The 27,712-nt window shown below is 44.2% G+C and overlaps 1 protein-coding gene across 5 annotated transcripts in view; it reads right to left on the bottom strand.

The window, feature by feature from the left end:
* PDE8B (phosphodiesterase 8B) overlaps window positions 1-27,712 on the bottom strand; it is a 330,881-nt gene that overhangs the window by 102,653 nt on the left and 200,516 nt on the right. For 3 of the 5 annotated variants that reach the window (XM_044384105.3, XM_044384106.3, XM_026498742.4), the window contains 4 exons: window positions 19,049-19,108; window positions 6,742-6,932; window positions 3,312-3,371; window positions 1,017-1,074 (listed from right to left, as the gene is read on the bottom strand). In XM_044384105.3, the coding sequence (XP_044240040.1) occupies window positions 1,017-1,074; window positions 3,312-3,371; window positions 6,742-6,932; window positions 19,049-19,108 (369 nt within the window). The remainder of the gene's footprint in view (window positions 1-1,016; window positions 1,075-3,311; window positions 3,372-6,741; window positions 6,933-19,048; window positions 19,109-27,712) is intronic. The other 2 variants (XM_044384108.3, XM_048220867.2) reach the window with 1 other exon arrangement.

The following is a 27,712-nucleotide window of genomic DNA, read 5'->3' as shown; positions in this document are numbered from 1 at the left end:
TGGCGGGGTCCTGAGAGGAGCAAAACCACTGCTCGGGGCGACTCCTAGGGCACTGCCGGTGTGACCTTGGTCTGCCAAGACCCACCCCCCTTGCAGTGGCGGGAGGGGGGGGTCAGACTCCCAGCGGTAGAACCACGCACACTCCCCTGCAATCCGTGGTGCAAGATCCCAGTAGGGGCTCCCACGAAGCAACCCATAATGCTGGAGCGGGGGAGCTTGTTGCCACCACTGGGTTCTCTTTCCACTACAAGACGAGGGAGCCCTGTGTGGTGCCACGGTGGCCGGGGGGCAGTGGCCAGGGGTCTCCGGGAGCTGCTTCCCGCACCTCAAACAGCCCGCCTGGTCTCTGTGATTCAGGGGTGCGTGGGCCTCACCTCCATGTCCGACGCTGTCCATTCGTTCAGCAGCCTCTGGTTCCTGAGAAGTTGTTCTTGTGAGGAGCGAAATCAGGAACCACCCGCGTCTGTCTTGGTGACATCACCCCTGGAGTCACCCAGCTTCGGCTTCCCCTTGAACACCGGCGTTACTCCTACGCTTGTCACCCAAAGAACTTGTCCTTGCTGACGTTTATAGTTTAAACGTAGGAGTCCACAGACGCCAAAGCCGTTGGGGCCTATCCCTGGGGTATAGGCTCTGGCGAGGCCCTGATCCACACAGAATCCTGGGGGCCGATTTGGTGGACTTCACGGTGTCTATACTCACATACGTGTGTTGAGTCTCACTGACAGGACTCACTGAAGTGAGGTTACTCCGGGACGACAAAATTTTGACCTGCTGTAGTAAGAGGAGTTTTTAGGTCATTACACTTCTGTAACTGGGACACATGAAGTTATGAAGGAAAAAGCTTGACTAGCAATTGCTGGTTACCATCCTGTGAGAACAGTGACTTCCTTTCCCTCACAGTCCTGGGGCTCAACTCTCTTAAAGCTCGCGTGCGGCTCTATGGCTGTGCTGTTCCCGAGTCACAGGGGAGGCACCCATACCACGGCGAGATGCGGAGTCTCGTACATACGTACCCTGTTGAAGCCTGCATGCAGGAGAGGGAGGACTGAGGCCTCTTCACGGTCACCCAATCTGCAGCAAAGCAGAAAATGCAGTCACTCAGCAGATACAAACCAGGGTTCCTCACACTGAAACACGGAGAGAGAGCAATGAGGCAAGCATGGCACTCGCTCTAACAGTGGCCTTCTGACCAGCATGTGCCCACGGGATGCACCGGCCTTCCGGGACCCACACCTGCCTTCCAGATGCAAAAAGAACACCAACAGTAGAGAAAACTCCAGCAGTGTGCCTGAAAGCATCGCCACAGGTACACATGAGCGGCCATCTCCAAAGCGGGGCTACCCTTGAAAGCTGCAACAAACGGATGGGACAAGGTAGGTGCAATGCTCATCCCAGACACCACTGCCCTTCAGGCTGTCCCCAAACCTTCTGGAAGCACAACTGCCACCCCAAGACCTGGCTGGGTCCAACTCTCAATGTGAGTAAGACAACGGACACTACAGACTACAGGACCCCACTGCTAATGCAGAAGAAGGGGTCCTCATCTCACAGGAAGGTTTCCTACACGGAGCCTACAGCTGGATCTCGGAACTTTAGTCTGAGCAGAGTGTCTGCTCGTCATGAGGACAAGCTGCAGCTCTGCCTCTGTCACTCAGAGAGAAGGGGCGTCCCTGAGATACCCAGCAAGTCACATGGACTGTATACCTTGGGAAACAGAGAAGGGAAATGGAACAAGATGCTGGGGGAGGAGCAGGTGGAGAACAGGAAGGGAAATGCCGGGGCTTGTTTGTGGCATGGCCTGTAGCTCACGCCTTCCCTCCAGAGAAAAGCAGCCCCCCCTCGCTTCTCTACTCAGGACCCATGGGTTCGACCTTCTTTGACGGATAAATGAGGAGGGGCACAGTAAGAGCCTGAAGGTCTTGACATTCTATTTCATAAGCTGGGTTGCACAAACTCAGCATTCATTTTATTACTGTTCTCTATCTTTATAAAATATTTTATTTTAAAAATAGGGGGGAAAGGGTGGAAAATAACAAGCCATAGAAGTCCTTATTTGTCAAGGGTTTGTGAGCTTTTCTGCTACATGACTAGAACAAAAAACTGTTTCACTTTTGGGTCCGTGGAATGAGCCAGCCTTGGGGAATATGGCGTGTGGCCTGGTATACTCCTGGAATCCATGCACAAGACTCGGACACCCTAGTAACCCCACACAGTGCCCACAAGACGAAATATAAGCAAGGGGGTGAGAAGGCTAAATATACCTTGGTCCCCCTCACTTGTTCCCCCTGAGACCCCATGTCCCACCAGAATGAGATAAGGCACCAATGGAAACAATTTCTTTCCATTCCTTGGCCCAGAGCCCACGGTAGGAATCAAGTGAAGTGACACAGCTCTTAAAAACAGACTCAAGGAATAGGGAAGGTAGAGTCTTTGGTTGGGGTAAGACTTTGAAGCCACGATTTCCTCCTATACCAATATGGCTTTGGAATGTGGTATTTCAAATCTCCCCTGGGCCAGAGACCCAAGTTCTCCTGTCTCTGGTGCTGGCTTGTCCAAGAACCTGTGCCAGCTCCCACAACGAGGCCAAGTCCGGTAGGTCTTAGGCCCTCATCAAAGGCCTTATTCTCTCCAAAGTGAAGGATGGCCATTAAACAAATACAACAATTTAGATACTGCAAGAATTCCAACGACTGTAGCTTGTACAAGCAACGTGTCTTCCTTTCATTCTAAGGGGTGGCCATTCAGACAACAAACCCAGCAGAGCAGCTTCTCATCCCACCGTCTGGTACCTACAGCCCAATCCCCTTCTTTTGCCCTCCAGTGTGGGCATACATCCTACCGCCCTGCTTCTAGACACAGAGCAGTCCTGACCCCAACTATACAATCCTTTCCTTCCAGTGTATTTTGTGCTACTTTGTTGTAATTTCTTTGCTGTAATTTGTTTCTTCTTCAGTGAAAAACAAGCAGCCTCACACCTCCTTTCTTCCAAGAAAAAAGATGAGCGGGAAAAAATTCTCCCCAGACATCTCCCTCAGATCTTCTCTTCATTTCTAGCACGTAACGAGCACCCATTTTTTTCCTCACGCGTACTAGTATGGGTTAACAGCAGTTAAGGAAGACAGAGAGAAACCTAAATATATCCAGAACCTTGCAACGCAAAGAACACCCCCGCAAAGCGAGATCTAGAAAGTTGGTGCTGTAGAGCCAACGGCATGCCCACTGCTTTGCTGGCTCAAAGACTGGATTCCATCAGACACACGTTCAGAATGAGCAGTCCTACTGCCAGCTGGGGGTGGAGGTGAGCTTACGCTTGTGAAACCACCGCAAGGATCACCGTGTGCTCGGAAGGATTTGTGGCCCGGATCGACCTGCAACGAGAAGGCTCCAAGTCAAACCAGGTGATCAGGGCTTTGTGACAATGAACGAACGAGGAATTTCACATTGAAAAATGGCACAAAACCCAATCTTCCTCTCAAGACAAAGTCTGAAAACATATGAAGACAACAAAGAAAGATGCCCTTGGAGATTAGGACAGTCTCTTTGTTTTAACAAAACAAAACAAAACAAAACAAAAGCTTTTTTTTTTTTTTAAATGCCTGGGCAGTTGTCCAATGGGTCAGATCTGCCAATTTTCCACTTCAAAAACTGGCAAATTCCACTTAAATTCCATGTTTTCTGACTGAAATTCCACTCTGCAAAGAAACTGGCAGTCCTACAGCTCTTCGGTTATCGGTTTGTACTTAGGGAGCTAATTGCATTGCATCTTTCTTTCTTTTAAAATAGTAGACAGCTCAGAAAGATGACCTATAATAGAAATTAAAATACTTGCTGGCAGCTGGACATAACTCGGGTTGAAACCCATAAGAGTGGTGCAAAGAGCCGCCTAATTTGTTTTGGTCGTGCTGTTGTGTGAGCTGAAATGCTTTCACCAAGTGGGTCAAGAACAAGGGCTGCGCAATGCTGTGCTGCGGCCACCGTCCCTGCTGGCCCCCCTGCCCCGTACCATGACCACCTGTACGTCATTTATTCCGCAGGACTGCAATAGGATTAGAATACGGAAGGCTCTAGTATTTTGAGGTCCATGCGTCTTCTTACAACATGTGCTATTATGTGCTACAGCCCCAATTCTGGATTATCCTGGTCAGGGCTCATGAATTGGATGGACTACTAATAAAGGGCCATGTACTTGAATCTTAGTACAAATAAGCATGCTGGTTTTGACCCATTTCCTCAATCTGGACTCTGTTTATTTCGAGATCTCTGGGAAGAGAACAACCATCTCCAAGAACAGAAGGCTCAAGGCTGCTCTTGAGGACTTTGGGAGACAACAGGTGTTTGTTGATCTTTCTAGCTATTGGCGTCTCAGCTCTTCTGCACTTCAACATGTTTGCCCTGCTGCTCCCTTAGAAAAAACCAGCTTGTATTGCTTCATTTCCTTCAACTCTCACGTTTCCTGACCTTTCTCAGAAAAGGTACTTCCCCCAATTTCCTATTCCTGGAGACCTCACTCTACGTAGGTGGAAGGCTCAAGAAAGTGACCAGCTCTTGTCTTCCTGGGAAGTAAAGGTTCCCGTGGGAGATAAATGGTATTTGAACAAACTTCTTAAGTTAAGGGCCTTAACTGACTGCGGGACAGGAAGAGTCAGTCAAGACCCCCTTTTAAGGCTAGCACAGACTACTTCCTTCTCAGCCACCCAGAGCACAGGCCTTGGGAAGGCCAAGGTACCATTTCTTTTCTACCTAAGAGCCTACTGAATTCTCAGCAGAAATACCAGTTACCACCTAATTAAAAACAAAAACAAAAAACAAGCAAACAAAAAAACTCCCCGCATAGCAAGTCAGAGGTGTGCCCTCCTCTCTAGGGAGATACTAAGCACCTCTCGGCCTTGCACAGCCCTTCCAACCTTGACTGAGAAGTCCAGGCTCTGCTGCTCAACTGTGTTCTCAGGGGTGGGCCTCAGAGACTCAAACACGGTTATGAATGTAATTGGGCTGGAGCCCATGCTCTCTTCTTTTGAAGCTGGCTTCCAGTTTGGGGGTTGCTTCCTGCTCCTTATCTTGTCTTTCTTATTCCCCAAAGGAACTGGTATGGTCAGGGAGACCTGGACCTCTTCCTGGTTGAGAGGAAGAAAGGGGACTGCAATGGGTGGGGCTGAGGTCCAAGGACATGTTCAGCTAAGGTCCAGTCTAGCTCAAAAATCCCGGGATCTTGGACCATGGGTGATAGTAAGGGATGCACACCTGCCAGGAGGGGGACAGGTCCTGGCGGCCGTGCAGTCAGAAGTCTGGCTGCTCTGAGCATAACCAGTAACAGTAAACACACCCCCCTGTACACAACCTGACTTCTGACCTACACAGATCCCCCACTGTTTTTTTGTGCAGCCAAGATAAAAGTACATTTATTAGGTTAAAAAAAAAAAACAACAAACCTAAGTTTCCTTACATACAAGGAAGATTGTAAAGCTTATCTGCTAAATTTCATCTTCACTGAATAAAAAATTTCTTTCTACACCTGAATCTTGTCTTAAATCATTCTGTGTATGCACAAAGGACTGTGGTGTTTCTACTACAAAATCCTTTAAGAAAAGTCAAGACCAAGAAAAAGTAGATCTATTTATAAAGGACCGAATTCTATCCCATAGATCATTTAAAAAGAAAAGGTATTTTTTCTTAGCATTTCTTACCTAATATTTCTTAGTATTTCTTTTAATACTAAAAGTACCATCCAAATATTTTATGATACATTTATTGACATATATAATATTTTAAAAAGAAAATATTTCTATGAACAGTAAGATTATTTCAGGCCAGTAAGACATTTTAAAATAGGTTCTGCAAGAAAAAATTCTTCTTTGAGAAATTGAGAAGGATCAAAGAATAACAGGGCAATGCCTATGATGAGAAATGTCTCTTAATCCGATCATTTCTTGTCAGGGTGCCAAAGGATCTAAGAAGCCACTTCTTTACCTTTCATTTCACTTACTAATATTCAAGAAAATTCCAGCTCCATATGTAATTGAAGTCTGTGCTGGTCTGGCATTTAATTAGTGACCTCTTGCTGTCTAGCTTCAAAGCATTCCGCTTCTGCTAAATGGATCAGTTCATCCACAGCGAACTCATGACTGCATTTATTTATGAACAGGCATGCGTTTCCCCCCGGAGTGCAAGCGTTTCTGTAAACAAGTGGGGAGTTTGGATCCCTGGAAGATTCTCTGTTGCTGCAAAGTGGATGCTTTTGCTCCACGCAGGCTGTAGGCTCTAGCCATCTGGGTCAGGCAGGGAGAAACGTATACTTCACACATTGCCGATGTTCATTTTGGGACGGAATAATGAAGTTTAAAATATCTGGTTTAAATCCAAACCCTATCTGTGTAATAAAAAACTGTGTAAATTTAAACGTCTCATGTGTGTGTGTGTGTGTGTGTGTGTGTGTGTGTGTGTATGCACACCCGTGAATGATGACCAATACTTGGGGGAAAAAAACACCTTGACATTTTCAGAGGCACCCAGCTCACACCTCTAAATTCACTGGAACTCCAACGTGGAAAAACAGAAAAGGGGAGATGGGTCCACAGGAGGAGCTATATAGCTTCCACCCCAGAAATCGGCCAGGACCGCTCAGACACAGCAACACACATCTTAGAAATGCTTGGGATGGAACTAAAGACATCTCTAAGTGACGGTCATTTTAGGCTATGAAGTGAACGTTTAACGAGCATGTGACATGAGGGAAGGTACCTGCACACCGCTTCTGCATCAAAGTTTCGAGTCTGTCTGTGATCTATTACGATAATTTCATGATGTTTATCTAGAAAGCATTCAAGGGCTGACTCTGGAGTCCGAGCAATATTGCATCTATAACCAGCTCTGTCACAGGCCCACCAGAATCCATCACTCTGACTATCTTCCTTTGCAAAGATCAGCAAAACCTGAAATACACACAGAAAGGCATCTTACAAGCAATCATCATCCTTACAGGCTGTATTAAACACAAGCCTACAGTACTGGTTTAAAATGCGGCATCTGGAGAAGAGCTACTGGGTTCAAACCCCAGCTCCTGCAACTGGTCCCAGTGTGTCTTTGAACAAGGTATTTCATCCCTTTGTGGTACAGCTTCTCCACGGTCAGATGTGCCACCCTAGCCAGGTGCGACACCTGCATGAGCACGGAATAGGTGCTCGGTCATTCCGGGGGGGCTGTTACTCATTTTTCAGTTCCCGATTGGCTTTGTTGTTAAATATATTAAGCAGTGAAATTATTAACAGGATAATTAACACAGCTTGGACTACGGGTTCCCACCTATGCATGTTTGGTTCCAGTGCAGGTGGTATTGGTCTCCCAGTACCTGGAGGCCAGCTCTCTGATCTTAGCAATTAAATCCCTGTAAAGACACAGGAAATGGAAGGAACTCAGAGCAACTTCAAAAACTAATTCTAATGCCCAAGCCCTGCGAGAACCTGGAAAGAATGACCATGCAACAAGAAGTTGATGGAGCTAAATTGCTGAAAACGTGTCTCTTCTTGCCTCATTGAGAAGTGCAGTCCCACTGGAAAGAAGGTGGCCGGACCTCACCCTGCTCGCCCTCACCAGCCCCTGGGCTCCAGCACCCAATGCCCTGGCAGAAAGCCACAGACAGCCTTATCACCACCTGAAATGGTTCATGTGTTTGCTTGATCATGGTCTCTTTCCCACCGCGACTGAGCTTCAGGACCACAGGGAACTGCCTGCTAAGTTCCCGATTACCCCCCGACCCCCCTCCCGCGCTCAGCACCAAGCCGGCACTTACTAGCTGCTCAGTAACTATCTGGTGAGGTAAAGGTTAACTACCTGCGGAGTTTCCTGCAAAACACAAAAGGGTTTTACTACTATTAGAAATAAGAGGTGCAATGGATAGACCTAATTATCTCAAGACACGGATAAAACGTTGAATGTTCTTCCAGCATCCACTCCTGGTTTAAAGAATTAGCAACAGAAGGGTTTTTCTTCCTCAGCAAGAAAAGCCTTTAAACCAATAACCAGTATCATTCTTGATGATGAAATATAAAATGTGTTTCATTTAAATTCAGAAAGACAAACTGTCCAACCAGCATATTTTTAAAATATTTTATTAATTGAAAATTGGCAGTATACTGAAAAATAGACACAACCATCTAATAAGCCTAACGCACCCATCACCCAGCTTCAGCAATAACCAATCCCGGGCCAATCTGGCTTCATTTCTATCCCTGCCCACTTTTCGACCCCGGCATTACTTTGCGGCAAAGCCTGCATATCACGTCATTTCAACCGTACAAAGCTATTGAAGTTAAAGACTGTTTAGGAGGATCTGGGGGGCTCAGTCAGTTAAGCCTCTGCCTTTGGCTTAGGTCATGATCTCGGGACCCTGGGATGGGCTCCCTGCTCAGGAGGGAGTCTGCCTCTCCCTCCCTCTCTGCCTGCTGCTCCCCGTGCTTGTGCCCTCTCTCTGACAAATAAATAAATACAATCTTCTATAAAAAACAAAACAAACAAACCCCACAATACCATTTCATTCCTAAACCTCCCCCATAGCTCAACATCATTAAATATCTGAATGTACCATAAATGTCATTTGTTTTACATTTGTTCAAGTCATTTCCTGTTTCCCAAATGCCACATTTCCAGAAGGGATAGAGTATTTTTCAACAGAATTTTGCCAATTTCGTCTTAGCACATGGGTTGAAATCACACCCTAAGAACGCATAAGGCAGCCATACTTATTAAGAGCTCACCCTGGTCCGTCACTCCTCAGTCCGGAGTGCTTCTAAGAGTTTTTGACCACACAGCTAACTTCTAGGAAGAAGTGGGAATGGCTCTTCCAAGAGAACTGAAGGGCATCACCTAGTGGATTTGATAATGAAGAGAAAGCCTTCAAATCAAACTATTGATAAGAGAGCTACAATAAAAAGTCAGGTAGAATCAATTAGTTTGCGTGTAAAGTCAATAGCCCTCTACTCGGGGTAGCTATGGTGTCAACAAGAAAAACTCCGTATACAGAGCCTCAGAGTCAGCAATGGTGAGACAATTTCTTCTCTGGCATCTGTCTGGCTAAATGAGGGATTGCTAAACAATAATCTCACCGCTTTATATTTCCTTTATACCACTTGGCCTCAGTTGACTAGTACCGTAAGAACCCAACTGTATTCCCATGTTGGACGTTGCTACAGATTAATCTCATATACCTTACATATCTTCACACTAGACTGTACTACTTTTGGAAAAATAAGGTCATTATTGAACAAAAACTTCCCAGGCACCTGTTATGTTCCAGGCGCTGTTTTTAATTGCTTAGAATACACTGATGAACAGAATAAAGACCCCTCACACTATAGAGGTAGAAGGACCAACAGCACGTGTAACAAGCAAGCAAACGGTACAGCAGGTTCGAAGCAGTAAGGGCCACCTTCAAGCAGGAGGGAGGGTGAGCAGCAGCCGGACCGGGCACCGACTGCAGCACTCAGGCCAGTAGGCCTCACTCACACAGTATCAGAGGCAAACAAGGAAGAAAACAAAAAGGAAGCCAAGCTGCTCTCTGAAGGGCATGTATTCTTAGCAGAAGGAATGGTTCTATTGGCCCCTACAGTGGGACGTGTGCCTGAGGTATTCAAAGAACTATAAAGAAGCCCGTGTGACAGAGGGGAGGGTGAGAGGGAAAGTCTAGCTCACCGCAGAGGGTTACATCAAGGCAAGGCCATTTCAGCAACTTAAAGTAGATTTCGCATGAGAGCTCACACAACTGACTCAAAGGGACAAACTCTCTTCATCAGGTCTTGTTATTTTCCCGTAGTGCTGACGCTTTGACATCTAGAGCCTTCTGACCCTGCGGAGACTGTGCCTCTGAGCGTTGGTCAATTTGTAGAGGTAGCAGAAGACTTGCCTAGGAAAGCACCCTTCAAAGGCAAACCAATCCAAAGCCCACACTCCTACCACATTTTTTGGTCATGCTTCAACGCATGGAACCACTCTCCACCTGGCCTCATCACTCCAGGGCTAAGTACTGAACAACTAGGGACAACGGTTATATGCCAGATTGCCCTGCAATGCTTCATACCAGCCAAGCCTGCTTACCCTCCCTTACCCATTCCTTCCCACAGAAGTCGGGGGGAGGCTCTTGCCCCTATTTTCCCCTTGCTCTCTCTGCCTCCTGACCAACCCTGGTGCTGTGTGTGTGGTCCTTCATGGCAAGGCACGGGCCCTCCACTGAGTGACAGACTCTTTAATCATAGTCCTTTCCTGATCTGTTGGCCTCACCGTACCTGAATATTAAAATCTACATTTTAGAACAGGACTATTTATATTATAAAAGCACTCAGAGGATTTCTTTGGGTAGTTTTTAAAATTCTTCCCATTTAAGGATGATGTGTGGAACTTTTAAATTACTATACTATACACCTGAAACTAATCTAACACTGTATGTTAACTACCTGTAATTAAAGTAAAAATTCTAAAAATAATATTCTTCCCGTCTATTTAAAAAAAAATCAGAAAAAACTAGTTTTCAATAATTAAACTCCAAAGTGAAAAATCTACAGGAATAAGAATATATACATTTTGGAGTAGAGTACTATAGTAATTGCCTTTTTTTTGGATGTAACCAGGCTCTCACTCTCCATCCTTATCTCCCAGCACAGCTGGGCTGATGATACTCTGTTTACAGAAATTTGGAATTTGAACAAAAGAGACACAAAGGCTGGGAACCTCATGAGACCTGTGGCTCGGTAATAGTAGAGACAATAAAAAGCCTTCAGCTCCTACTGCGAATGTACTCAGAGATGGCTCACTGCCACAGCTTCTCAACTCCGTCTTGAAATCTAAGAAGGAAAAAAACTGCACGAATATGTTTAATTCATTTATTTACTTGGTAGTCTAAGGCCGCTCTCACTTGTAACCAAAGAACAAAACCAAGAAGACCTTATTAAGCACTACAGTCCCTCACTGTATTTAACCTTCTACATAGCAGTACTTCGTCTGTCAGAGATGGCCATTTTTAAATATTTATTGGCCATTCAGAGGCAAATCTCTAAATTTCAGAAAATATACTTTAAAAAATCAGTTTTAAAGCATATAAATCAATTTGATTTGTGAAGAATAAAGGTAACGGACTCTCTTTATTTGCTCTAATACGCAGACCATTCATTCAATGAGTATGTACTGATGATCTATCAGATAAGACCTGGGAGTAAAAAGCTGATAGGCATGGACAGTCTAGTTTCTGCCCCTAGGAAGCAAGCAGGTCGGACAGTCGGGTAAAGATAAACACAATAAATACACTAGTGAGTGGTGACCACACCAGGTCACGGACACGACGCTTGGACAAGAATCTAGGTACAGGGGAACGGGCAGAAGGAAACAATTTTGTTACATCAACTTAACTGCACTGCCATAAACACAACCAAAGAGGAGAAAATCTTATCTGGGGTGAAGCCTGGGACAAGGAGGCGACACCTTCCTTCTGGAACAGAGCTGGGTCTACTTGGGTCCTGTCCAGGATCAGAACACAAGTACAGGCAATCCTTGCTTCACGTGGTAGGGCCAGACTCTAAAAACCACCACAAAAGGCAATCTTAAACAATGGCAAAAATGACTGTCCTAGGACCTTAGAAATTTTTTCCAAACATGAAAACTTTCTGTTGGTTATAACTGTATGAAATCAAGTAAAACATTTTTTCAGGATGCTGTAAACTAAAGCATTAGAAACTCTGAAAACTAAAATATTTTCTTTTTAAAAAGAACTAAGAGTAGCTTCAACAGTGTATGCCTTCTCCAAATTGGAGAAATTAAGGATACAGAGTGCAAGCATCTTTTCTATGGCTTGGTGTATTATAAAGCCCTAAGCCTGGGTCAACTCCAATGTTCTAGCCAATATTTTGTCCGCCCTACTTTCAGTGCCATGAAATATCCGCCTGAGTTCCATTAACATATAGTTTTCTACTTCCTCGGTGATGTTTCATTCTTTTCACCGCAAGCACTTGCTGATTTTGACCATCACTGCAAGCTGAGCTGCTCCGGCTGCAGATGGAGAATCCCTCCACGTGACGGCATGCACATCCTCACGGCCAGCTCTCTCTCCTCTAACCTCATTTAGTCAACCTCAACTTCCCTCTGGCATTATTACTTTGCATTTCTTTGATGCACTTTCATCTCTGTTGGCTACTTCCTTCCCTCTTTTGATGATCTATTCGAGTGTAATGCCATGTAGGAGACCAGACGGCAACAGCTACACACTTCGCTGTCTGTGCTTGAACGGAAGAACAGGTGGGCAAAGACCAGTCATGAAGACTTGGAAAAAGGTGATGTGATTGGTTACTGATGGGGCTACACATCGGTCACTACCATCGTGGTATGTGGACTCAGGCGCAAGCCACAGAATCCGTATTTACTGCAATTGCTCAGTTAGAACCCCAATGTAATTGCCATCTAAAACATGTTGTGGGGATCTGGCATGACTTAACTCCGAAATCTGTACATATTAAAACTGTACAAAGCAAGGGCTACCTCTACTGCTTTTCAAATATAACTCCAGAGACCCCAAACTCCAAGGCCCCTCTCTTCCTGCAGAGAGAGTACTACCTAAAGATTATTAGAGCCGCGGTGTTTTATTCATCTCTCCATCCTAGCTAGAGTGATGAAGTAAGGGCTGATCCAGGGCAGGGCTAAGAGAATCCAGTGCAGTGGTCTGGTGTGAGCAGCTGCAGAGGGGTAACACAGACCACAGGTAATTAGGGTGTGGGTGGGGGGTGTCCCAGTGGCAATGACAAGAACAGAGGCCAGGGCTCTCTGGACTCCTCTGAGACAAAGCGATTCTGGGGGTGATCCATCACCCCCCATTCCACAGATGAGGACAACACGTTCCCAAAGCCAAGCATCAGCGGAGCTGGGCCCCCATCTCCCAGCCCCCGCTTCAGTGAGCTTGCCATAGCTCCAGGGGATGTTCTCTTGCTTTGGGGGAACCCTCATAACCCTTCCTTTGACAAATTTAATCCACAATAGTATCTTTGAGGAGAGCAATAATCGGTCTAGGATAGTCAAATTGGAATGTGACTATTTTCTCTGGTGAAGGCTACTTATGAAAAACATGAAGATAAAACTAACTTCTCAACCTGAAGAACATAAACGTTCATTATCAGTATTTTTTTATCAGTAAGAAGGCCTCGACACATTTCCCCGTGTATTCCCAATGTCTGCTATTATGCATCGATTTTCAAGATACTTGGTTTGGCTTTAAGCAAATCTTGCTAACAAACAGCTTCTAGAATAGATCACATGTATAGATTATAGTAGTTGTACCCACACATTAAACCATTGTCAATGGGGGCGGGGGTTCAGTAGGAGCAAATGGTTTGAAAACTTTCTTTAAATGTCCCTAGAAAAGTGATGCTAATAGCAGTTATAGTTTGATGAGCATTTAAGCGCCGCCATTATACCAAAAGTACTTTAAACACAGAATCTTATTCAATAACCCTTTAACAATTCTTGGAGGTGTGAATTATCCCCATTTGTAAATCTGGAAACAAAGGGTTGGAGTGGATAAGAGCCTCCCCTACAGCCACACAACTATCAGTATATGAACTGCAGCCTCACTCCACCGGCTGCTGCGTAATCACGTTAGTTTTTGTTTGTTTTGTTTCTACCCCCTCAAATACGGGACCAAAATTCCTACCACCTCTGTAGTTCCATGTAGGTGGCGGGGCTGGCTGGAAGCTAGGACTTGGCGGTACAGTTAAGGAGAGACAGGATGGGGATATGTAAGGATAGCCCCCCATGAGGCCACCTGAGCTCTAATAACAGTTCCAGACAATCTGTATCCGTCTAACATGGAAGAGTAAAATTTTAAAGCTAAGTACTGCCTTGGTAGGAAAAGCTTAGGCCACAGTTCTGAGTATCATTTGCAAATCCAGTTGAAAAGTCCAGTTGGAGTGGCAGGAGAGGGGAGGACGGCACTCTAAGCAGAAACATGTCAATTCTACACACTCAACAAGTAAATATCCTCGAGGCATTGAAAAAAAGTCCACTTCATTTTGAAATGTCAATATGAATCTATTGCCTCGTAACATTTCCCCTACTTTTAACTTTCTTGCCGAGACTGGAAAACAGGACTTTTACTGTGAGGCACAGCCACTCACCCAGGAGAGATGTCCTCTATGATACCATGCTGTACTTTTCTCCAACACCCTCCCCATTCCCCCTCTCACGCTGCTCCTGCCAGCTCACTGAGGGTGAGCGGAGCCCCATGTTCCATGTCCTGACACGGGAGCAAGTTCCCCCTAGTGAACTTAGAAATGCACTCTCAAAAGCAACCCTATCCTCAAGTATTCTTATCAACACGTACCTTCCAAGCCCTAAGGACCCTGGCTGATGTAGCTGACTAATACTTTCAGCATGCCACTGCACTCACAACAGGTATTTTTTGTCAAGTCAGGGGAAAACAAAAATCAAATACAAAGGCGCTAGGACATAGGATTTTTCTATGACAGTTGCAGTATCAGTAGCAGAAGCACAAAAACACTTAACTAGGTGTCACTGTCCCTGCAGTTGGAGTGTTACAAATACCGCAACTGACTGAGCAGACCTGTCGGGGTGGTCAGGGAGCGCTGTGCAGCCTCTCTTCCGTTGCGGCCCCTATTACGGAGCCTTGAACATACAGGTGCTCTGTCCAATGTTTTTGGATGGATCCACAGAACTACATTTCAACACGACCAAGTAGGAATGGCATCCTTAGTTCTAAGGTGAGCTTGCGATCTTTTTAAAAACATTATTCTTTCCCTCACTCAGAGAGGGACTGTTGACCACTTGCATCTGCTGTCATTTGGGGCCAAACTCATGTGATGCGAATCAGGCAGGGTACACAGTAGCTCTAGAAAGATTCCAGGTCTTGCACTGGGTGAGGAGTTCAAGTATTCATTTTGTTATTTCATAGCTTATGCATACAGGCTAACAATAAATCCAAAAGTATGGACAACTGTTTTTCAGTAATGGAGTATAGTAGAGCTGTTAATGGGAATTCAAATTCTACCAAGGACTAGATCACATTTGGTAGGACAGAATACAGTATCTGTTATAAAATTTGACTGGCAAGCATGCATATTAAAATATTACTTAAGGGTAACCAACAAAAAGAAAAAGAACCACCACCCAAGTTTAAAACAAAAAATTCTGAAAACTGCCAATTTGACATAAAGCAGAAATATAAAGAAAAATGTTAAGATAGCAAATATAAGACTAATTTTATCAGTATTCACACTCGATGTAACCAGACTGAATTCACTTATTAGAAGACAAAAAAATAGATTTTGGAAAAATAAAAGCTATGTGCTGCTTATAGTAGGCATATTTAATATGAAGTTATAAAGCAAAACTGAAAATGAATAGCAAAAACATACCAGAAAAAATGAACCAAGAAAGGCTGGTGTGGCAACTTACCAACAGATACAACAATGTAAGGCAAAAGTTTAAAAAGACACCTCATAATAAAAGGGATGGTCACCAGGAATATATAATAATCAAGAATAAACAGTAACACCAGACTCATCATCAAGTATTAGCAGATACTGATAACATAGCCATTGCCATAGAAACTGAAAAAAATTAGTCAAAAAATTAAAATATAGTTTGAATAGCATAATTGGTAAGGCTGAATTACTTCAAGTATGTAGAATCTCCTATTCAAATAGAGAAACATCTTTAAAAGCTTTCTGTTGAATATTAATTTCAAAATTGGTTACATTATTGCCCAAACAAGTTGCAACAAAGAATCAGTAACAAAGGCATCAAATGCAATGGAGGATTATATAGTCTTTTCAACAAGTGAAGCTAGAACTAGACATCAATAGGAGGATAAAATATGAGCTTTTAGCTCCTTATCATTCCATATCCCAAAATGAACTTGAGATTGATTATATATCTAAAATTGTTAAACAGTAGTTTCTAGGAAAAAAAAAAATAACCCTAAGAAATTATCTTCTCAACCTGGGAGTAGGTAAAGATTCTTAGAATACAGCAAGCTATAACCATCAAAGAAAGGATTAATTAGGTTACATCAAAATTAAATTTTGCTCAAAAGCCAAAGTTAAGAAAATTTATAGAAGAACCAGATTGGAAGAAAATATTCTCAAAATCTGACAAAGGGCTTGTGAAAAGAGTAAATGAAGAACCACAATTCAGTAATGTTTTAAAAGTCAATCCTATTAAAAATAAAGAGACTTAAACATTCACAAAAGATAAAAGAATGGCCAATAAGTCAATAAAGTGCTCAACATTATTAGTTATGGAGGAATGCAAATTTAATTCACAAGATAAATGGCTAAAATTAAAAGACTGAAACACCAATTATTACCAAGGATTTGGAGTAACCAGAACTCTCATATTGCTTGTAGGAGTATAAAACATTAACAGCCCATTTGATAGGACATATGGAAGTCCCTTAAAAAACTAAATACATCATTGTTTTGGAGTTTCTAGCAAAACAACTAGGCTAGTAAAATGAAATAAAACTTATTCAAATTGGAAAGGAAGAATTAATGGCATGACTTTATATATAGATAATTCTAAAGAATACACAAAAAAGTCTAAGAGCTAATAAAGGAACTCAGCAAGGTTGCAAGATACAACATAAATAAACAAAAATAGTGTTTCTATATACTAGCAATGAATAACCCAGTAACTAAATTAAGGAAATGATTCCATTTGCCACAGAATCAAAAAAAAAAAAAAAAAGTAGTTTAGGAATAATAACCAAGTGTCAAAGACAGACATTGAACACTAGAAAACATTATTGAAAGAAGAAAATTCAAAGAAAGGTAAAAACCTCTGTATTAACAAATTGGGAGACAAAACTGCTAACAGGGTAATACTTGCAAAATTAATTTATAGACTTAATGCAATCACTTAGGGGACTCACACTTTGAAGCACAGCAATCAAGAAATAGGGCAGACATATACACCAATGGAAGAGAAGTGAGAATCCAGAGATAAACCTTCACAGTTATGGTCAGTTGATTTTTGACAAACATGCCAAGACAATTCAACAGGAAAAGAATATTCTTTTTAACAAATGATGCTGCGACAACTCAACATCCACATGTGGAAGAATGGAGCCCTATCTCACACCATATCCAAACAGTAACTGAAAACGGACCATAGAGCTAAACGTGGGAGCTAAAACTCCTTGAAGAAAACAAAGCAGTGTATCTTTGTGATCTTACATTAGGGAATAGACGCTTACGTAAGACAACACATGATGTTGAATAAAGAAAAACTTCCTAATGGTGCCTGTAGCTTGATGCCTTTCAAATAAATCTTAAAAATACCCCAAACTAATTATGAATGGACACACACATATGTAGAATAAGTACACAGACACCTAGCATAATAAATTTCCAAGTACTGGTTACTTCTAAGGGGTGGGGGATTTCGGGGTGGGGGGGGAGGGCAGGAGGATAATTAAGGGTAATGTTGTTTCTGAAAAAACAAAAAACAAAACTTCAAATAGAAAAAGTATACTGTTAATATTTGATGAACGTAGTACGGCTATACCCATGTACCTTTATGAATATTTGAAATACTTTACGATTTGACAAATTACATCTTTTTTTTAAAGGAAAAAGACATCCTTATCATGATCATTAATTTCCAGTACAGCACAGGGCAAAAATTAAGGTAAATTAAACTAATTGATCTAAAACTCCATTAATCACAAGAAATATTCAGGAAATTGCTTTGGGAATAAACACTATTATTAGATCCTTTGTCATTGCCTTTATTCAAAATGGAGAACAAAGTACATGCCCCCAGAATAACTGGAATTTTCCACTTGTTTGTATTCTATACAAATAGTTGTGGCTTAGGTTTATTTTAGTAAATTCTTTTTTCCCCCTCTACTCCTAAATTTGTTTTCATCAAATTTTCCCAAGCTTGAATTTCTTCCTTTTGTTTTTTTCCTTTCCCTAGATTTGTATTTCTTTTCCTAAGCAACAATAAAACATTATTTTCTTTTCCATTTGCTCATAAATCAAACAGTACATTTCCTTGTTTGGTTTTTCACTTTCAACTACATGTTGGGTTGCTTACATTTTTTTCTGCATATTCACTTTTCCCAAGTACAAGACATGCTTCCAGGTGTTAACAAGCTACCTTTTTACAGGGAGAAGGCTCACTGATACAGGCCCATCAGGAAGATGGGTATGCAACAGGGATTTAACAATAATCACTTTTCACTTAAAAGGGTACAAACCCCTCCAGGCCTGTTTCTCTGAAGGGGCCATTGGATGCTGAGGGCTGTAGAGAGGACAATTGTCAAGTTGCTGCCATTATTACAGTGAGGTGAATCCCACAGGCACCCAGCCTTCTCTTCCTAGAGCCAGCCCCCTCCGTGTTACAGAGTCTAGACCACTGCCTGGCTCAAGTCACAGGGGACAAGAAGGGGGAGTCTCCTGTCATCTTTTTGACCCAGCCAACAGCAGTTGTCATTACAGAGACGGTCCACTGCCAAGCAGTCTCCTGGGCACTTAATACAATTTCATTTAACCCATCATTCCCCAAGCGAGAGGGCAATTATCTCTACTTTACCGACAGGACACTGGGTGGAGAAGTCAAGCAATACAAGCGAGATCCCACAGCTTTGTCACCTGGCTGGAAGAGCCAAGGTTCACATCCAACCGTGGCTCGTGGCAAGTGCCCTGCCGTCTGCCACCCACAGCTTCTTCACTCTCCAGCTACTGCAGGGTGTGGAGTAGACCAGTTTTCTGGTGCAAGAGTTGCTCTCCCTCCCAACCACGCACCCTACCTACTGTATTTATGCTCACGACAAGTCAATGTTTAAGTCCTCAAGGAAACAGTTTGATTCGTCAAGCATGGCATTAACAGAAACAAGCATTTCCACAGAGGCATCGGTACACAGGAGTTCTGTACGCACAGGCGGGTTCGCAGGGGCAAGGCTGGCTACCTGCTGGAGTACGGACAGCGCCCCTCCGAGGGTGCTCCTCTAACCACGTGCTCCCGAAACAAAGCCCCACGCATAACGCAGGCCTACCTGAATAGGATCCTGTGTCAGTCTCATGGGCCCAATGCGCACCTCCGCAGATGAGACCTGCTAAAGAAACGACACCACGTGAGATGTGCCACGTCGAACTACAAGAACTGACCGGTTCTTCCTTGCTTAGCATACTACATGACGCTGCTTTGCAGACATGAACTACAAGGATCCAACTTACTGACACAGAGACCGTTTATAAAACACATACAGCATGATCCTGGTTTCGGGTAAGAATACATACATTTATATGCATTGAAAATGTCCTGGAGGATAGCCAATACTAAGTAGTGGATTTCAGGTTGTTTTTACTTCGAGTACATGGATTTTTATAATAAGCAAGTACTGCTTTATGGGAGAAAAACCCATCATTACTTTCTGCACACCTACTATGTGTTCAGCACCGTGCTAGACAGTTTTTATTCAAACATCCCCAGTAAAGCTTTTTCTCAAATGTGAAAGCTAAAACATGTGAAGAGCTGCTCTTCTATTTACTTAATTTTCTTATCTTCATGCTTTTGTATGAGGCATACCCATGTTTACCATGAATAAAGTCATTTGAATTGCACTTCCTCCAATAATCCGAGCAAGCCCATACCATGACTGCAGAGGCCAACCGTGCCCCACGACTCAGTCCAGGAATGAGCTTAGGTGTTCAGTGGCCAACAGCATCTAACTGCCTTCAGCTCCGAGCACAGAACAAATATTTGTCAGTAATAGCTTAGTTTGGATTTCTAGAAGTGACTCTTACTAGGTAACTCTATGGAGGCTCTTGACCTCACCTTCAAGGATCTAATTTTGTTTTTCTCCAAGAGGAAGCAGTCAGTTTGCACCACTTGGAAGCTTATCCTGCGTTCTACACACGAGTTTGGCCCCTGTCAGTCAGACGGTACACCTTCAGCAAGCATAGAAAGTCACAGGACTGGAGGTAACTCAAGAATGAGTCAAGGGCCAGAGGAGGCATTTATCAGTGAACAAAAGCAGAACTTCAAGTTACGATTTTGAAAACTAAAAATTTCCCTTTCTCCTTTCTTCCCTTTTCTCTGTGCTTAATTCCTGGTGGGCATGGTGTGAATCTTCTCCAAAACATGACTGAATGGATGACATTTTTTTCCTCTTTTAGGTTAATCCCTCAACCCTGGCTTCACTGCGCGAGGCCATGATGCTGGGGGCTCTGCCTCTGACCAACCCAGACAGCATACAACTCAAGTCCTCCAGTGACTGCTCAGCAGAGGCTATTGGTCTTCTGTGCTGGGCTCTGCTGGGTGAGGCAGCCTCCAGACAGTGGGCCCTTTTAGGAGGCCTGGCACAATTCATACCGACTTGGGGCCTGGAGTCCCTGAGCCCGTGGACCAGTGACGAGTTCTTTCAGTGTTTTACTGCTGTCTTCAGGCAGAAGAACACGTGATCCTATGCTTCTTTCCTTCAAACAAAACCATATCCAGCCAAGTGTTCTTGCTGACACCAGCACCCAGCACATAAGCACAGCCTCAAGAATGATTCCACAGAAAAACCAGCAGTACCTGCCTCCTGTGTCACCGGCACTCAGCACCCCAACGAGCACCCCGGCTCTACTACAGTGTTTATTTCTCTGAAACAGACATGGTCCTGCAAAAGCAGTGTAACTGCCAGAATTTTACTAAAAAGTTCATAATTAAGAAGTGAAACCAATTTGATACAGTAAGATCAAGTTGACTGATTATCTAGGGCATCTTTTCATGGTCCCTGTGATCGCTCTTGGGTTCACTGCACCCACCACACACCTAAATCCCGTCCAGTAAGGCTATAGGTTTTCTCCAGCAAAACTGGCTCCCCAAGGGGTCATCCAGGGGAAGGAAAAACAACAACAAAAAAAAAATCAATGAAATATGTAGTATAAAGTTTAAAAGGAATAAAATAAAAAGTGACTCACTTTGGAAGGCTAAGGGACAGGGGGAAGGATCCCTGCTAGAAGGGCACAGACCACCCAAAAAACAATTCACTCTTAACCACTACTTTTCTGTCTAACTTCGTAAATAACCAAGATGTGCACAAAGTAATTATATAGGTACTTGGTGTGTGTGTGTTCGTGTTGATTGAGAGCTCACAATACTTTCCTGATGAAATCTCTCTAAAACAAATACCGTGAAACAGTGTAATGACTATTGGCACACAAATGGTTGGATTCTCTTAAAGAAAATAATTCTCATTATTGCCTCCTATCCATTTAGGCCCATAGGATCCTACTGTATTTCAGTTTTTTATGTAACTGAATTTAGACAGGACCAAGGTCGAGTCACTTTTTATGTAGGTCTCTTGGTGGGATAAAAGCCCTGAAAGGCAGCATTTATGGGTCTTTATTACCAACATTAAAAAGGAAGTCAATTCCATTTTCCTTATATGTAAGGAAATAATGACTAATTTGGAGTAATTCTGAAATAACGTCCTTGCATTGTTGACAACACTGGGAAATCTCTTCAACGATGAGCAGTTTTTGTCATGCATTTTATGTCTTTAGAAAACATGACCTTTTGTTGGAACTATCAAGGAAGCTCAGCATGTTAGCTTCCCAGGAACTGTGAAGCTCTGAAGAAAGAGGAAGAGGAGCTCTGATGGGAGGAGAAATACCTTCCGAATCGCTTCTGATCACAATTCAGAAGAAGGGGGAAGAAAAAACCCTGAAGTTTATTACCTCATTGGTATGTGGTAAAATTTTTCAGGTACTTTTCTTATTTTTAGGATGTAAATATTACTCTTTTTTAATTTTTGAGCTAATAAGGAAACAGGCCCAGAGTTGGGAAGATGGTGAAAAACTGACATGTTAAAACTTCTATCACAGGTTAGATACTGCGGTAGAATCTTAACATATATTTTCTCATTTAAATCTCAAAATTCATGTCATTATTTTAGCTCTGAATTAGAATAGGCTCAATTATACTGTGGGATCAAAGAGACCCCAAATCTCAGTGGCCTAATAACATAAAGATTTTTTTTTTATTAAAGATTTTATTTATCCATTTGACAGAGATAGAGACAGCCAGCAAGAGAGGGAACACAAGCAGGGGGAGTGGGAGAGGAAGAAGCAGGCTCACAGCAGAGGAGCCTGATGTGGGGCTCGATCCCACAACGCCGGGATCACACCCTGAGCTGAAGGCAGACGCTTAACCGCTGTGCCACCCAGGCGCCCCAAAGATTTTTTTATTCATACAAAATTCACTATGGTTCCAGGTGACTTTCCAAAGCAATTCCTCCTTGTGCTTACTTAGAGGTCCAGGCCAAGACAAAGCCAAGGGGAAAGTCACAGGAGACTCAAGCATGGGTTTTTAAAACCTCAGCCTGAAAGTTACACACAGTACTTCCCCTCACCCACTGGCTGCAGGTAGTCACATGGCCCCACTTCGCTCTAAGGCGGTGGGAAATTGAAGGGAGCCAAAGGGTAGTGGTTACATAGGCCTTTTTAAACTTAGCCAGGAGAACATCTGAGGATCCTGTGAACACTCCTCATGCCCCCTGCTTTTGCCCAGGGACTGTGATAGGCACTTTCACAGGAGTGACCTTAGTAGGAGACAGGCAATGGCCACTGAGTGACAGCATGGAAATTTCAAAGTGACACCTGTCCTAGAACATACCCTTTTCCTGCTCAACAGCCAAGACACTACATCCTTTTTCACAATCATGAGCCCCCTGCTTGCAGCCAGTCCTTTAACCCCTGCCTGACCCAGCTCAGCAGGAAGCTGCCACTGGAGGCAGAGCCCAGGAGACAGTACTGCAAGTTTGGTCAACCTTCTCCAAGACCCCTGCCTCTCCCGACTCTACCCACTTCCTCCCAAGCCCGCTTCACTGTGCCACCTCCCAGGTCACACCCTCCACCTCCACCACCCAGCTTGGGGCCTCCGTTCACTAGCTCCTTTACTCCTGACCTACACCTAGCTTCCTATCTCTGCGCTTCCCTCATCCTTCTTAGGCTGAGCTCCCATTCATCTGACCTTGGCTTCCATGTTCAGGAGAGGCCAACTATCTCAACAGACTGGTGGCACTTCTCCTTGCCGGCTCCGCGGGCTGGCATGAGGCAGTGACCAGCAGAGGCCACGCTGTAGCAGGTCCGCTCACAGGAGCAGCCTCCTGCAGAGCTGGGTTTCTGACACAGGAGCCGACCGCCTACATGTCATCAATCCATGAAAGAGTATTCATGAACAAGAACAGGAGACCATTTACTGATGTCTCTGGAACCAAGCCAAGAGTCTCTGCTTCAAAGAGTGAACTTTGAGCAACTGCAGACGCACAAATCCCCAGTGAGTGGATGAGCTCTGATTCCAGGAAGTAAAGAAGTTGGTCAAGGTCACAGAAGGAAAGGATGGGGTCATAGATAACCTAATTCCAGTGCCCAGGGGGAGAGGAGGATGGGACAGGAATGAGCAGAGACACACTTCCTAGCCACTCTGACCACACAGCTTTCCCCAACAGCCCAGCGAGGAAGGACTGCCGACTGACAGTGCAGTTTTAACTGTCCCATCTTTCCAGTGTGTCAGACATTCACACGTACACACCTGTATACAGGGAAACACACGTATACCGCAGCAGGGTCACCAATTCACATTCAGGTGAGTTGGCTCTCTAGGGAAAAGTCTTATTTTGTAGCATTTGCTGATTCTCTGGCATAAATACCTTCACTTTAGTTAATCTCAAGCTAGCAACATAGATCCCTCAGTGTGCAACTGGGACCGTATCTTTTCATTCTGAGTGAAAAGGGTCTATGAGTGGCAGACTCATTGAGTATTTTTTGGTCTATGAACGTCTACCCTTCACTTTTGATAGTTTAATGAAATACACAATTCTGGTTGATAGATATTTTCCCTCAAACTTTAAAGATGGGAGAAGGGAGAGAGTATATCTGGTTTTCAAGGTAGGGAGATCAAGGAAGTCTCCATTAAGGCAAACAGGTCATGAAGAACAAGAGACTGGCCTGGGGGAAGAAATTCCAGACATAAGAAACAACAGAAGCAAAGGCATGGAGGCAAAAATACGAAGGTACAATGGCAGAGAAAGTGAAGACTGGGAGGACTGGGGGCAGTCCCTCAGCGCATCTTGGGAGCTATGTGCCATCTCCCCCCTGCCCCGCTTTCTTTCCTGTAGGCACAAACCACACTGTGGGTTTCTGAGTGGAAAACTAACAGGATCCAATTTAGGACTTAGGGCATTAAAAAAAAAAAATCAACATCTGGTTTATCTACTTTCTGGATAGTTAAGAACAGATTAAGCAAAAACAAAGCAGACACTGCTATGAGTAGGAACTAGAGCAGTGAAATCGAGTGGGGAAAATGTCACAAGAAACAAGAAGACAGTGACCAAAACCCCCACACAGCTTGGCCTCATTTAAATGGAGAGGAAAGTCCAGGATGAAAACTGGTGCGGGTCAGGCGGATGAAAGATCATCGGGAAAGAAGTCCAGGTAGCAGAGGCTCGTCTGCCGGTCTTGGCACCACACTTCCTGCCGGTGACTGCCACACCTCTGGGTATTTCCAGCTTCAGGAATTTTGCTAGAGAGCCTGGACTCGGGGTGTTAGAGCTTCCCTCAAACAGGAAGGGAGAAGTCCAGAAGAAAAGCAGCGAACCTGGGAGAGCCCTTGCTAACCCCTCTGCCCGGCCCAGCTTACTGCCCCTTCCAGCGGCCGCTCACGGCCCCCCCACTCTCTGCGGGCTGGCCGAACCCAGCTGCACCAAGGCACCCCTAACGGCTCTGCTCAGCGCCCTCCTCTACGGCAGAGCTACCGACTTTATCACTCATTTAAGCCTCCTCCTCCTTGGCAAGACCCAGTTTCCTGAGGACGTAGCGTCAGTCCTCCTCACAATTTCATCCCCAGCCTCTGCAACGGAATTCAACTGCCTAAAATCACATGGGTTTTAAGCAACAGAGTCAAGAACTGAGACCTGATGTTCCTCCCAGCACACCCAGTGCAATGTTCTTCGGTTACGCTCTAGAATTCAGAGAACTCTGACCGCTTTCTTCCCTGAGGTTCTGGGCTTCATTCTGATTTCGCCAGATGATCCGGTACCCAGCAGTCCCTGCGCAGGCCCTGGTCCTCTGCACTACTGCTGACGGGGCTGCCACTAGGATTAAGCAGCAAAAAGTAAGGTGTGTGTCTGTACCTGTGTCAGGGCCACCGTGGCGGACTTCGGCCTTCCAAAAAACAAGCTCCAAGTCTGACTCTTCCCACTTCAGGGACTTCCTGTTTGGAATCCCATCCTCCCCAGCTGCCGCAGACGGGAGCATTCACACAGGTGTGTATACACGCACAGCTCAGGGCAAGGGGGAAGGACGACTGCACGGTGAAGATCACGGCAATCACAAAAGGCTTCAGCTGCGGGCTCAGGAGCAGGCATTTTTAAATACCTTAATCAACTCTGCCTGCTGCCCGGTTGGCTCTGACTTTAGTATTTAATTCTCTCAAGGTGTCCCCTGCCCACCCTCCATTAATGGTCAGGCCAAAATTCTTTATTCCTCTGAGCAAGCAAAGGTTGTGTTTGACTTTGGCTTGCCAACCCCCACCCCCTTTTTTTTTTTTTTGAGTGCGTGTGCACATGCAAGCAGGTATGGGGGTGCAGAGGGAGAAGGAGAGAGAATCTGAAGCAGACTCCCTGCTGAGTGCAGAGCCCTATGCCACGCTCAATCTCACAGCCCAGAGATCATGACCCGAGCCGAAATCAGGAGTCTGATGCTTAACTGAGCCACCCAGGGGCCCCTACTTTTGCCTTTTTAATAGGCCCATGTCAGCCCTCTGGCTTTCAGTCCCAAAGGCACCAGCCCTGACTAGGAGGCCGCACACCCCCACCACGCCCTGGTCTGCCCTCCGCAGGCCCCCTGCCCTCAGCCTATCTAGCACGCTTCCTTCTGTCTCTTTGTCAGCCTCAGGGCTCTGGCAGCAGGCTCTGCTGTCACACCAGCCTCCAGCCCTCCCCTCGTTTTGCTTTTGGCCACCCTAGACAACCTCCTGTCAACTCAACTGCCCCAGACCTTTCAGTGCCCAAGAGTGGTTCTGACACTCCCCTCCCCTTCCTGCTGCCAGTTCGCTCAGAGACCTTCTCAGCCTGTGCTCCCTGTTCCAAGTACCTGGGACTTACTAAATGCATCAATGCCTGGCTCCTACTTCAAACCACAAGCATCAGAAACTCTAACGATGAGGCCCAGGCATCAGCATTTTTAAATCACAGGTGCAACTGGGGTTGAGAACACCGGTCTATTCTGAGCAGACAGGTCTGTTGTCAACAGCAAACTCAATTACTTCATTAATTTATTCAACAAATGTCACCTGAGCACTTACCTTGTGAAGGGCACCAAAATCCACCCAGATACTCCCCTCCAAAATCTCACGATTACTTAGGCAAGAGAAAGATACACTCCTTCACATTTGCTGATTTCCCCAAATCAGTATCTCTAAATTAGTATCAAAAAAAAATTGTTTTTAAGTCTGTTACAAACATATGTATGGAAGATTACTCATAGGCATCAGATACCCCCAGTGGGTGACAGATGTACCGTGTTTTGTGCTCTGTTACTTCCTATTAGTATAGTACATTCATTTGCAACATGAGGTTTCATCACAAATACCAACCTACAGATAACTACTCATCAAAATAGACTACCATAAAAGAGAACAACTTGACTCTGAAACTTAAAACTTCTATTAAACAAAAAATTAACCAAAAGCATAAAACACTCCAATAAAAAACAACGGAGAGCTCAAGAGACAGAAGATCTAAAATTCAGGAAACAATCAAGTATTAGTAAGCAGAACTTAATAAAAACGCCTAAAACCATCAGTGAAAAGACAACCAAAAAGAAAGTTCAGCAGAAGACAGGAAACGTAAACTCAGAGAAGGAAATTAAAGCATGAAAAGATGCTCAATCTTCAGTAATCAGGAAAATAATTTTCAATTGCAATGAGATACTATGTCACACCCAGCCATTTATTAAAAGCAACAGAATGATAGAATTAAGTTAAACAGTGTCATGGGCCAGAAGGTTGACCCATAGGAACTCATTCATTGTTGGTGGGTGTGTGAATTGGTTCAGCCACTTTGAAAAATATTTTGGGGATTTCTAGTAAAGATGAAGAAGCGTGTATCCTACAATCCAACTCCTATGTGATTTCTGCGGGTTTCTCTGTGGTATACAAGGAGGCATTTACAAAAGTATTTGGAGCAAATTTTTAACAAAAAATTGGAGACAGCCTAATCCACAATCCATGAGCATCCATCACCAGAAAAACTATTTTGAGGAATATCTGTCCAATGCATTACATTATACTATGAAAATATATCAACTAAGAGCTACCCATTCAAAATGGATGCATCTCACAAGCCTCAAGGAAAAAAAAGATTTGGAAAAATACAGACCTTAGAACACCCCTGAAAGTTTTAAATGATTTAAACTACTGAATAGAGGGCAGCCTCGGTGGCTCAGTCAGTTAAGCATCTGCCTTTGGCTCAAATCATGATCTCAGGGTCCTGGTATGGAGTTCCCCCCCTCCCCCCAGTCAGGCTTCCTGCTCAGTGGGGAGTCTGCTCCTCCTTCCCCCTCTGCCCCTCTCTCCCTGCCGCACTCATGCTCTTTCTCTCTCAAAAATGAATACCACAACAAATAACTGAAGATAGTTTAGGAATATTTTAACAGTACAGAGAAAAGCT

Source organism: Ursus arctos, unplaced genomic scaffold, assembly GCF_023065955.2.
Source record: "Ursus arctos isolate Adak ecotype North America unplaced genomic scaffold, UrsArc2.0 scaffold_5, whole genome shotgun sequence".
In the NCBI taxonomy this organism is placed as follows: domain Eukaryota; kingdom Metazoa; phylum Chordata; class Mammalia; order Carnivora; family Ursidae; genus Ursus; species Ursus arctos.
Note: the sequence above shows the minus strand (reverse complement) of the source record. Positions and strands in the feature narration are given on the sequence as shown.